We start from the raw sequence: 12,076 nt of genomic DNA on the forward strand, positions 1-12,076 counted from the left end.
GATATATAGACAGATATGAAGGACACCATGTGTTAACCGGCTGCCTGGTATAGAAACACTGCTATCATTAAGAGAGCTTGATATAATAATTATAATAACAATAAAGCTGCAAACATCATTGACTTTATTGAACAGATTTTATTTTCTTGAAATATTAAAAGCAGCAAGTAAAAAACATTACTACTGTAACATTTAAAGAGAAAGAGGGAGAAAGAGGGCAGTAACAGAGTAAAACCAGTAGCACAGTCCCAGTGCGTCAAGTCAGGACTGGGAACACTGGTCTCTCCTCTGTGTCTCTGAGACTGGAGTCTGGGAGCCCTGGGCGGCTTCACAGGTCACAGAGCCCACCTTCCTCCACTGGTCTACAGGGAGCCTCAGGGTACTGCTCCAGCTGTAGTGGCCATCTTTCCGCAGCACCCCGGAGAGGGGCAGCACTGTCAGGGAGGGGACGACTCGACCCACTGGAGGAGGAAACAGAGAGACAACGTGAAGGAAGTTCATACAAATAGAAAATAAACTCCACTCCCCTGTTGGTTGCAGCAGAGGGGGCTGCTGGGTCTGTTGGTCTTCCTCAGATTGGATGAAACTGGCCTTCAGTGTTTCACTTCCCTCTCTGAGCTCAGTTACCATGGCAACAGACAGGCATCACTGATGAACGTCTGTTTACAGTCATTAAACCAAATTTACATAAAAAGGATCACTGACACATAATCTGTCAATACTCTGGGGAATTGATTGATCTATTGATTAAACAGCATCATCAGAGTAATCCAAGTCCCTGTTGGAGTCAGTCAGAGCATTTCCATAGAGAGCCACTTTGCATCAGCAGCACCATGCTCCAGTGCTCTGGGAGAGTTTATAGTCCTGAGAGTTGAACACTGGATGACTGACAGCTGTCCTTCATGACAACAGAAGCCACAGAAGTCCTCCTCATCAAAAACATGACTTTGATCTCCGTCCTCATCTGGACTCTCCTCTGCTGCTGCTTCACAGGTAAAGTCCAGAGAATCAAACTCCTCTCCTCTATGAACATCCGTCCCTCTCAAATGAGGCCGACAAAACCATGATGCTGCTTTATGTTTTTGTCTCTGTATCCTCAGAGTCCAGAGGCCAGATCACAGTGACTCAGCCTGCAGCAGTGAGATCTGCTCTGGGAGGCTCCACAACCATCAACTGTAGGACCAGTCAGGATGTTTATGTTGGGAGCAACAAGCACCTTTTAGCCTGGTACCAACAGAGAGATGGAGAAACTCCTAAACTGCGCATTTACTGGGCTACCACCCGACCATCAAGTGCTCCAGATCGTTTTACAGGCAGTGGATCAAAGTCTGACTTCACTCTGACCATCAGTGGAGTTCAGGCTGAAGATGCAGCAGTTTACTACTGTCAGAGTTATCATGAAATCAACAGTCAGCGTGTGTTCACACAGTGAAGAAGCGTCGTACAAAAACCTCCCTCAGTCAGACTGAACAGAAACTGAACTGACTGCTGCAGCTGGAAGCTACTGCAGAGACTGATACAGTTCACTGAACACACACGTTACACAATCTCACACACACATTTCATTAAATGGATTAAACAATGTGCACATTGCAGAATTTAAGATAAATGAAAATGTGTCAAAATATTTAAAGGAAAACATTTGCTGGACAATTATTGTCTTGGTGGAAATCATCAAAGTTCTCCATCACGGGCTTTTCACCATCAATTCTTACCCTGTTGTGGTTTGATCCAATGTTTTTATATGATAATGAACCCATTTCCTGACTAATGAGGAGAGAGATTGGCCAGGAACTTTTGGTAAGAAATGTCTTGGTCATGGCCTTTGAACTCGGCTACATACTAATCACATCTATGGCAAATATATATTGTTAAAATAAAAAGACACAAATCAGCATCAAAAAAAACTTTCTTAATCACAGCTCCTACCACCAAAAAATATGAACCAAACCAAATGTTATGTCACAGTAAGAAACTAATTGCAGTAAGACAATCAGAGATTACGGCACATTTTAAATGTTTCGTCTAAACTGCTGAACTTAATTACAATTAAGAGGAAAATTTGAATGACAAATTGGTTAACATTTTAAAAGAAGAATTATTCTTCAAGATTCAAAATTTAGTTTATTGTCTCTTTCTTGTGCATATTCATACACACACACAAAAAATGAAATGCTGTTCCTCCCAGCCGTAGCAGTGCAACAACAACAGAAAGGATAAAAGGATAAAGGATAAAAAATCCCTTTAAAAAATGATTAAAAACATATAAATCCCAAGAGAAAAAAAAAACAACAAAACAAAACAACAAAAAAAGTACGAGCAGTTAGCAGCACAAAACTTTAAAGTGCATCCAGAGAGAAAAGTTCAGTTGGATGTAGACAGCTCTTCCATGTCAGTGAGTAACCAACATTAGACAGCATGACTGTTGGAACTGCCACTTTGTATGGGTTAAAGGTGCAGTGTGTAGTATGTGTGGTATTTAGCGGCCTCTAACAGTGAGGTTTTAGACTGAAACACTCCGCCTCTCACCCCTCCCCTTCCTAAGACTTTTGGAGAAGTTCCAGAAGCTACGGTGGCCTTCAAGGACAAGAAGCTATTTGCTGAAGATGTCATCGTCCACAACAGGTTCAAGCATTTCTAACAAGTCAAGCGATGAGGTGAAGATATATTTAGTTATTTAGTCTGTAATACTATAGGTTATAGCTCACAAGTAAAATAGCAGGTATGAGTGTTTTATTGTTCTGGTTATACAAGCTAACATTAGCAACGTAATGCTAAACAAAACTAACGGTTATTTTTTTCTAACTTTTGGTGTTATTGATAGCGATATAGCGTTGGCGGGATAACGTTACATATTTTATTATCCATTTGCAGAGTCAAGTTCTGGAGGTTAGAGGGCGAGGAAGAGGGCCAGGGCGAGGTAGAGGTGCTGCTGCAGGCATGGCAAGGCGAGGGAGGAGAGCAAAAACCGGCACCATGGAGGCAAGGGAAGAAGAGGAATGGCTGGAAATCCTCCAAAGGGACTGAAGGGAAGTGAGGTTTGTAACGTTATTTATAAAATTGTTTTATTAAATTCCTATCTGTTCTGCATGATATTAAAAATACCGATACAACACAAAGTGGTAATTACATAGCAGCTGTATGCTTTACATTACTGTAGTCTGTATAGTTTGATGTGTTATCACAGTGTAATGTGAGTCAGTAGCCCCTTTTACACAGCCCGTTCAAGGCGGGAATACTGCACCTGTAATCCGTCTCACGGTTCTGTATAGCCCGTATTGCACAGCTGCAGGGTTGAGGAGGTGTGTGGGGGGTGCGGGCGTGTTTGTGCTTTAGAAGCTGACCGCTGTAAAACAATCAGAAAATAACATTTATTGATCTGATTCACCGGCTTCCTCACTACCAGTGCTCCCTCTCTTCATTCACTCTCTAGCTCACTCGACCACAGCTGCTGTCTCTCTTTTTCTCTCGTCTTTTTTAAAATGAGTTGGGAAGCCAACAGAAAAGTCTAACTTAACTTTTAATGTTATCAAACGAAGAGAAACGTCCTCCCCTCATCCTAGTAACATCTTTGTTCTCCTTTAGAGTTTACAGCTTTGATCAGTATAATCTCCATCGATGCTGGCATGCTATGTAAAAGCACACACAGAGGCGGCTTTATGCTGGCTTTGTGTGGTTCAGTGTAAAAAAGCAAAGGCCGATCCTCTTTACGGCTGTAATGTGGGTTTTCTGTATAAAAGAGGCTACTGAAAACATCAGCAGCACTACTGAATGATTATATAAATACTATAAAGGAACAGTATCATGCAGCAATATTTTGACTTTTTTAAAAATCATGTTATTGTTGTAGACATGTTTGGGAACACTGGACAGCATACAATCCATATTCTACACTACCATTACCATATTTCCAACATATCATGAAATTTATAACTTATAAAGCCTTATGTGTGTTTTCCTGTGTTTATTTTTTCAGAGACTTCTTGAAGAGATGACCTTGGAGGAGCACAGGCAGCTCACCAACAAGCTCCTTCAGAGGCAGCCAGGGTTCATTTTTGATGCCTTGATGATGCATCAGTGCAGACATGGTGTCCCACCGTTTGCTGGAGTGCCAGGGGTACCATGGTGTACTTGTGGTAACTGTAAGAACATGCCTACGGACCAGGAGAGGAAATGCTGTGGCCAGTACCCTGCAAATTGTGTAATAATAATACCACACTTCTCCCAGTACTGCCTTGAAGAAGGCTTTTTATGCATTCACAGGCAGTACCGGGAGGACATTACGGTATTAGGCCATATCAGGGAGCCTGAGGATGACAACCGGGAGTACCATTATGCTGCCTATTGACATTTCATCTATTGACAGCATGGCTCTTTAGGCCAGAGATACCAACTTGTGATCCCCAGTTGCTGTGTTGCTGTGTGGAGGATCAGGGACAAGTTCCCTGGTCCTCTAAAGACATCACACTGGTTTCACACCTGGCCTCTGAGTTTCCCTCCAGGTCCTCTGGAACGTCCACACAGTATCTCAGGTACTCACACACCTGCCTGTTCATCATCAAGGCATCAAATCATCTCATATTTATTTGTTACATTTTTGATATTTCATTTATTTTTATACTTGCTCTGTACATTTTCTATATTTATATATTTTCTGGATAATTATTATGTTTTTTGTTTATATATTCACAGTTGTTCAATTTAAATTTGCAAGTTTACCAATAAAAGATATTCATTAGATGTGCGTGCTGTAATTATTGCAATCATACATATTAATATATACTTATACAATGTAAGTACTTCCCTGCAGTCAGTATATTGTCATTACCACTTCCACCATTAATTTATATTGTCATTATTTATATTTATAAAGCAACATAAAACAGTAGTGAAGTTGAATACCAATGATCCTCAGAACAGGGCACTGTAGTACATGTTATGGATTAATTGTCATTGCCACTTCAGGTTATGTAAACTGTAATTTACTAGTTTGAACCACAAAATCGAAATGTAAAAAACAACACTGAGAATAATGACATTTGTAATATAAATATCTTTTATTTAACAGAAACATTTTTGGACATCCTTTTCAATCTGGACAATAAAAGGATAACATAAACATGCAGCTTTTACTGTTCAAACACAAACATTTTGACAACTTATTCTGTGTTCTTCAGAGTTGACTCTGATAAAGACAGAATAATCTATCAAATCATTAGTCTGTTTGAACACTAAAAGCAGTGTGATTAAACTTATCCGATCACCTTCCAGCAGTCAAATTGCTGCACATATAATAGTTGACAAGCCCAAGGGTCAGAACAAAGGTATTCAATTTACTGTTCTGGATGAAGATGCTCTCAGGGCAGGAATGACACCCATGATTCGCTGGCACTGCTGTTCCTCATCTGCTCCAAGAGCTGTTTGTAGAGTAGCAGCTGCATGGAAAACTGCTTCTGTATAAGACAGTACCATTACACATAAAGTTAATTTACTATTTCATAATTTTTATACAGTTATACATGTGAAAATAATGCTATTTAACCAAGAGTAGGACTTACAGGGTAAGTTAATACGCTACATAGGCAAACAAATGTGTATCACTTACCTGGACCTCTCCTGACTTGTGTCTGCAATACTTCTGATATGGCGGGTGCGAATGTCACAGACATGGTGAATAATGCCAACCCATAGTGCCTGAGAAAAATAAAACAGCACAATGAAAGTCCCATCACATGTATGTATGTATGTTATGTGCTCACCAGAAACTGCTCGGTTGTGTTCGCTGTCTTACAACACCACCAAAAATGGTTAACAATGGCTTTCAGCCAGTTGAGGAGAATGGACTGTACTTTTATCTTAACTGCATTGAGGGGAGAAACCAAACATACATAATTTCAGACATCCAACAACAGACTAGATCAGATTATTTAATTGATTAACACACTTTCAGCCAGAGATGAGTAGCTATTCAGTGAAGTCAACTTTTGTTGTCTTTTATTGTAATGAAAACCAACATACTCCCAGCAATCAATGGCACATGGTGAAATACCCCTGACCTATTACATAGTCACTTTAGGATGAAGATATAGGCAATACCTGCTTATCTCGATTTCGTTTAGCTTCCTTGTGTTTGCATTTCTTTGACGACGATTTTTCTTTGAAAAAGCGTTGTATCAAAACCTCCCTCAGTCAGACTGAACAGAAACTGAACTGACTGCTGCAGCTGGAAGCTACTGCAGAGACTGATACAGTTCACTGAACACACACGTTACACAATCTCACACAAAAGTTGAAGAAAAGACCATACTTTCATACCTACTGTACATCTAACAATAAATTTGTAGGTGTATATGTATCTAAATGCAGTTTAATTGCAGTTGTTTGCTAAATATGGATGTCATGAACTGCTATCATTCAATCATAATATATTTTTATTTTTTGTTCTCAAAATATCAGGTTTATTAAACAATGCATCACATCAACTCATAGTTTCTTTCAAAATAATTTAAAAATCTTAAACTCAGCTGAGTTCAATTTATTCTGGATTCAGTGGAAACCATTAGGACAGCAACATCTGTTAGATTTACAATAACATACATGAAAACAACCCATTTGATGAACAGGTCTTTATTTTCTTGAAATAATACAAACAACAAAAAGCAACAAAACTGTATTAATGAAACATGTAATCGGAGAGTGAGTGAGGGAAATAAAGACAGAGAAAAGAGAGAGTTGCAGACAGCAGAGTGAGAGCAGTAACAGAGTAAAATCAGTAGCAGAGTCCCAGTTAGTCAGGTCAGGACTGGAAACAACAGGTCTCTCCTCAGGGTCTCTGAGACTGGAGAACACTAATTTAAGTATTACAAGGAAAATTATATGTAATATTTACAGAGAAACCAACATCCAGTCTGGTTCCTCCAGCAAAAATCCACCACAGTGATACAAACTCAATGAGATGCTGTACAAAAACCTCTCACTGTAGAGAGACACGGCTCTCTGACATCAACTGAGTGTCATTATATTTTCTATATTTTACTGTTAAGTGAATTTTATTTAATTTCTGTAGAAATATATTGAAATAAATATGCAACATTGTAAAATAACTTTCTTTCAGAGAGAAGAAGCTGAAACAATAAAAAACATTCTGTACAATAACTTCATAACTTGATTGATCCATATCCATTTCAAATTTAATTGGTGTGATGTATTTTGTGGTAATACATTTAGATGGAAGAAATTACATTCTGAAAAAGCCAAAACCACATAAGAATGAATATAAACACATCCATATCAATATTCTAATAAATTGATTGATTCATTGATTAAACAGCGTCATCAGAGTAATCCAAGTCCCTGTTGGATTCAGTCAGAGTATTTCCATAGAGAGCCACTTTGCATCAGCAGCACCATGCTCCAGTGCTCTGGGAGAGTTTATAGTCCTGAGAGTTGAAAACTGGATGACTGACAGCTGTCCGTCATGACAACAGAAGTCACAGAAATCCTCCTCATCAAAAACATGACTTTGATCTCTGTCCTCATCTGGACTCTCCTCTGCTGCTGCTTCACAGGTAAAGTCCAGAGAATCAAACTCCTCTCCTCTATGAACATCTGTCCCTCTGAAATGAAGCCCACAAAACCAAGAAGCTGATTTATATTTTTGTCTCTGTATCCTCAGAGTCCAGAGGCCAGATCACAGTGACTCAGCCTGCAGCAGTGAGATCTGCTCTGGGAGGCTCCACATCCATCAACTGTAGGACCAGTCAGGATGTTTATGTTAGTGGCTCATCCCACCATTTAGCCTGGTACCAACATAGAGATGGAGAAACTCTTAAACTTCTCATTTACTATGCTACCAATCAAGCATCAGGGATTCCAGATCGTTTTACAGGCAGTGGATCAAAGTCTGACTTCACTCTGACCATCAGTGGAGTTCAGGCTGATGATGCAGCAGTTTACTACTGTCAGAGTCTCCACTATCCCAACAGTCAGTATGTGTTCACACAGTGAAAAAGCATCATACAAAAACCTCCCTCAGTCAGACTGAACAGAAACCGAACTGACTGCTGCAGCTGGAAGCTACTGCAGAGACTGATACAGTTCACTGAACACACACGTTACACAATCTCACACACACACATTTCATTAAATGGATTAAACAACTCACATTGTAGCTTTTAAGATAAATGAAAATAAGTCAAAAACTTTTAAGTAAAAAAATTTCTGGACAATGATTGTCTTGGTGGAAACCAACAAACTTCTTCATCACAGCTTCTCATCATCAATTCTTACACTTTTATGGTTTGATCCAATGTTTTTTTAATGATAACGAACCCCTTTCCTGACGTGACTGGTAAGAAATGTCTTGGTCATGACCTTTGACCTCAGTCTCATACTGGATCGCAACTATCTCAATTATATCCTGTTAAAAGAAAATATGAAGACACAGATCAGCATCAGAAACTTTCATAATCACAGCTCCCACCACCAAAAAATATAAATCACACTACATTTTATTTCACACTACGAAACTAATTACAGTAAGATTCACATTCACATTCCAGTTTTATAATAATGTGCAAAGAGCAGTTTATTGAAGCTGGTCTGAGTAACTCCATGATTAAAGTGGTGAAATTAAAACAGAAGAGAATTTAAGTGATATAAATAAACACACAGGATATTGAAATCTACTACAAACATTTAAACATTTTAAACATAATAAAGCATTAAATGTTAAGATTATCTGTAATATTTGTGCAAGATTAGGAACATCTAGTAGCACGTGACTAACACTTCTGACAACTTTAGATAGTGGTGGTGAGTAATAATGCCTTCAGGAAAAAAATAAAGCAGTTGTGTAGGGTTTAACACACTACTTTGTTATAAAGAGCCTTAACATCGGTGTGAAAAGAAAATTTTAATTAGTAGTTCTCATCTATGAGAGAACTTTGGGACCAACTCCTGCTTTAATAAAACAGAGACACTGTTAAGTTTTACTGATTGAGCTATCAGCAGTGAAAAGGATGAGACATTGAGACAACTTTTGAAGAAAATCATAAGCTAACATCTTAAAGTCATTGGAATCTTTAACTGAGACACAGTACTGTCTATTTAGATTTAATGGATCAACTGTGATCTGTGGCTCCACAACCATCAGATAGGGCCAGTCTGAATGTTTATAGTTCAAACTGATCAGCTTGATACCATCAGAGAGATGGAGAAACTCCTAAACTGCTAATTAGATAATCATTGAGAATCAGAGATTCCAAATTGTTTTACAGGCAGTGTGTCATGGATTGCAGAGCAGATGGACCCACATGCAGAGACTCAGCAGGTACAAGGAACTAAAGGCAACTAAACCAAACAAATGATCCAACAAGACTGAACTGAAAACGAGTTTAAATACAAACTAAACCAATCAGACAACAAGGAACAGGTGGCACAACACAAGGGCAGACTGGGAGCTGATAGGCTGGGAAGACACTGGGAGCAGAGCAGGGCTGACGAGACTGATATAGGGCAAGTGTGCAGGTGACAGCAGACTGGAGACGAACACTGAGGGTGCATCCCAAGTCTCTTAAATCGCATCCACGTTTCCCTCACTTGCGTCTTTTCCCTCTCACCGTGGATGCAAGGAGAGACGCAAGGAAACCAAGCGAGGAGAGAGGAAACAAGGAAATTTGTTTTAAGAGACATGAGACGTCCTTTCCTCTGGAGCGTCATGTGAAGCAACGTCTGTTTCTGATAATGGTGACAGCTGATCATAGCTGGATCAGCTGTCAGTCGGCTTTAACAGCTGTAGAAACTTCTGATGGAGTTTGTGTCTGCACACATGTGCACTGTGCTGACACTAATGAAGGTGCACAGTTATCACCGCTAGAGCAGCTGTTTCCTCTCTGCAGCCTGTTACCTGTTTAACAAACACCTAAATAAAAACCTGCATTCTGCATTTATACTGTGTCCTGCTCAGAGGCACAGAAACCATTTCTACTTGCAGAATGTGTTTATAGTATTTATTGATTATTTGCATCTGTATTTTTTGATAATCCTGATAGTGAATTCATCATTCGATAACCCAAAATATGATCAGGGTGTCTTCTGAACACTGGAAAATATGTATTTGGCTAAATGTTTCAGGGCAAATGGAAATGATGTAACTCATATCAAACCCCACACTCAGGAATTTTCTGCCTCACATGTGACTGAATGGAAATGATGACAAATGATGTAAAATATAAATGTGTTTAACTGTTATTATAGATAGAATTAAAGTCAGGAAGAGTCTGTCTGTCAGCAAGAAACAGTTTAATGGAGGAAATAACATCATGAACAAAAAAATCTTTCTAATAAATAAAGAAAGTTGTTTATGGTTCTTTTGTTGATCAGACCAACAATGAACAGATTTTTAACTATATGATGAATCAGAAAACAAATAAAACATAAAATTTGGGAATGATGCACTTAAATTTAATCTGTAATCTGTCTCCACTTCGGTATGAAACTGCAGTGATGTATCAGATCAGTCAGATCAGCTGCAGCGTCCAATCAATAACTGATATCCAATAAGGGGGCGTGTCGAATGGTAAAAGACTTCCATGAAGGCTGCTCTCATGTTTCCTCGCTCCTCGGAGCAAAATAAGAGACTTGGGACACCTGTCAAAATGCGCATCAGGAACAACTTCCGGTTCAGGCAAGGAGCGAGGAGACATAAATTAAGAGACTTGAGATGTACCCTGAGACAAGGGCAGGACTAACGAGGATGAATACAGGGCAGGTGTAAGTAAGTACATGAACACATGAGGTTAAACACAATGAGCAGAGTCCAAATAATAAAAGCAACCCAAATGACCAGCCTGTGCTCATTCCCAAATCGTCACTTCACTAACCAAGACCACTCCTTCTAGAATATGGATTTAATGGTTTATTGGGAGTGTGATGGAAGTCAGGGTGAAAAGGAGGAAGGATAGTTAGAGGGATGGTTGGAGAGGGAAGGATGGATGGGGGAAGGGAGAGGGTCGGGGGGTGTGAGGATGCGGGGGTGAGGGTCGAGGTCGTGGGATGCGGGATGAGGGGGTAGGGGTCGAATGGGATGAGGGTCGAGGGATGGGGAGAAAGAAGAGCAGGCGGGAAAGAGGGGAAGGAGGGAGTGGATAGGAGAGTGATAGATGAAAGGAGGAGATGCGTCGACGTCGGGGAGGTAAGTGGGAACAGGGGTTGAGACTCAGGGTGGGGGTGCTGTCTCGATGATCTGGCATCTGTACGAGGCCCCCCTGTTCCTGTGTTTGAGCAGAGAAGAGAGGAAAGTTAGCGGAGGGGTCGGGTGGGAGGGACTTGCAAGCTGAGACAGAGGGGAGAGGAGCGGATATGGTGTGTCTAAATACCCTGTGGTGCGGAAATGGGTTGCGTACAAGGCGTGGTCTTTGGTTCCCGAACTTTGTTTATAAGTCTATAAACTTCATTTCACTAACCAAGACCACTCCTTCTAGAATATGGATTTAATGGTTTATTGGGAGTGTGATGGAAGTCAGGGTGAAAAGGAGGAAGGATAGTTAGAGGGATGGTTGGAGAGGGAAGGATGGATGGGGGAAGGGAGAGGGTCGGGGGGTGTGAGGATGCGGGGGTGAGGGTCGAGGTCGTGGGATGCGGGATGAGGGGGTAGGGGTCGAATGGGATGAGGGTCGAGGGATGGGGAGAAAGAAGAGCAGGCGGGAAAGAGGGGAAGGAGGGAGTGGATAGGAGAGTGATAGATGAAAGGAGGAGATGCGTCGACGTCGGGGAGGTAAGTGGGAACAGGGGTTGAGACTCAGGGTGGGGGTGCTGTCTCGATGATCTGGCATCTGTACGAGGCCCCCAAAGAGACTTCAACCAGAGAGGCGAGAATGGCATTTCTTAACGTTATCCGGGTCGTGATGGATGTAGGTATGAGAGTGGGACGAGGCTGGGCATGGTGCTCCGGGAATCCGGGAATTGATTCCGCTGAGGTAGGTCTGTATGGTGGAAGACTTGATCTTGAGTTGAGTGTGAGAGAATGTAATGAAGCAGGAGAGGGTAAGAATGTCCGGTGAAGGGAATGGGAGTT

At 40.7% G+C, this 12,076-nt stretch overlaps 1 gene segment (V, D, J or C); it reads left to right on the top strand.

Moving 5' to 3' along the window:
- Window positions 1-7,516: 7,516 nt before the first annotated feature.
- LOC121913443 lies at window positions 7,517-8,007 on the top strand. The segment is given in 2 exon segments: window positions 7,517-7,568; window positions 7,676-8,007. Coding segments are annotated over 2 exon segments (384 nt in total).
- Window positions 8,008-12,076: the final 4,069 nt, after the last annotated feature.

Source organism: Thunnus maccoyii, chromosome 15 (genome assembly GCF_910596095.1).
Source record: "Thunnus maccoyii chromosome 15, fThuMac1.1, whole genome shotgun sequence".
Classification (NCBI taxonomy): Eukaryota; Metazoa; Chordata; class Actinopteri; order Scombriformes; family Scombridae; genus Thunnus; species Thunnus maccoyii.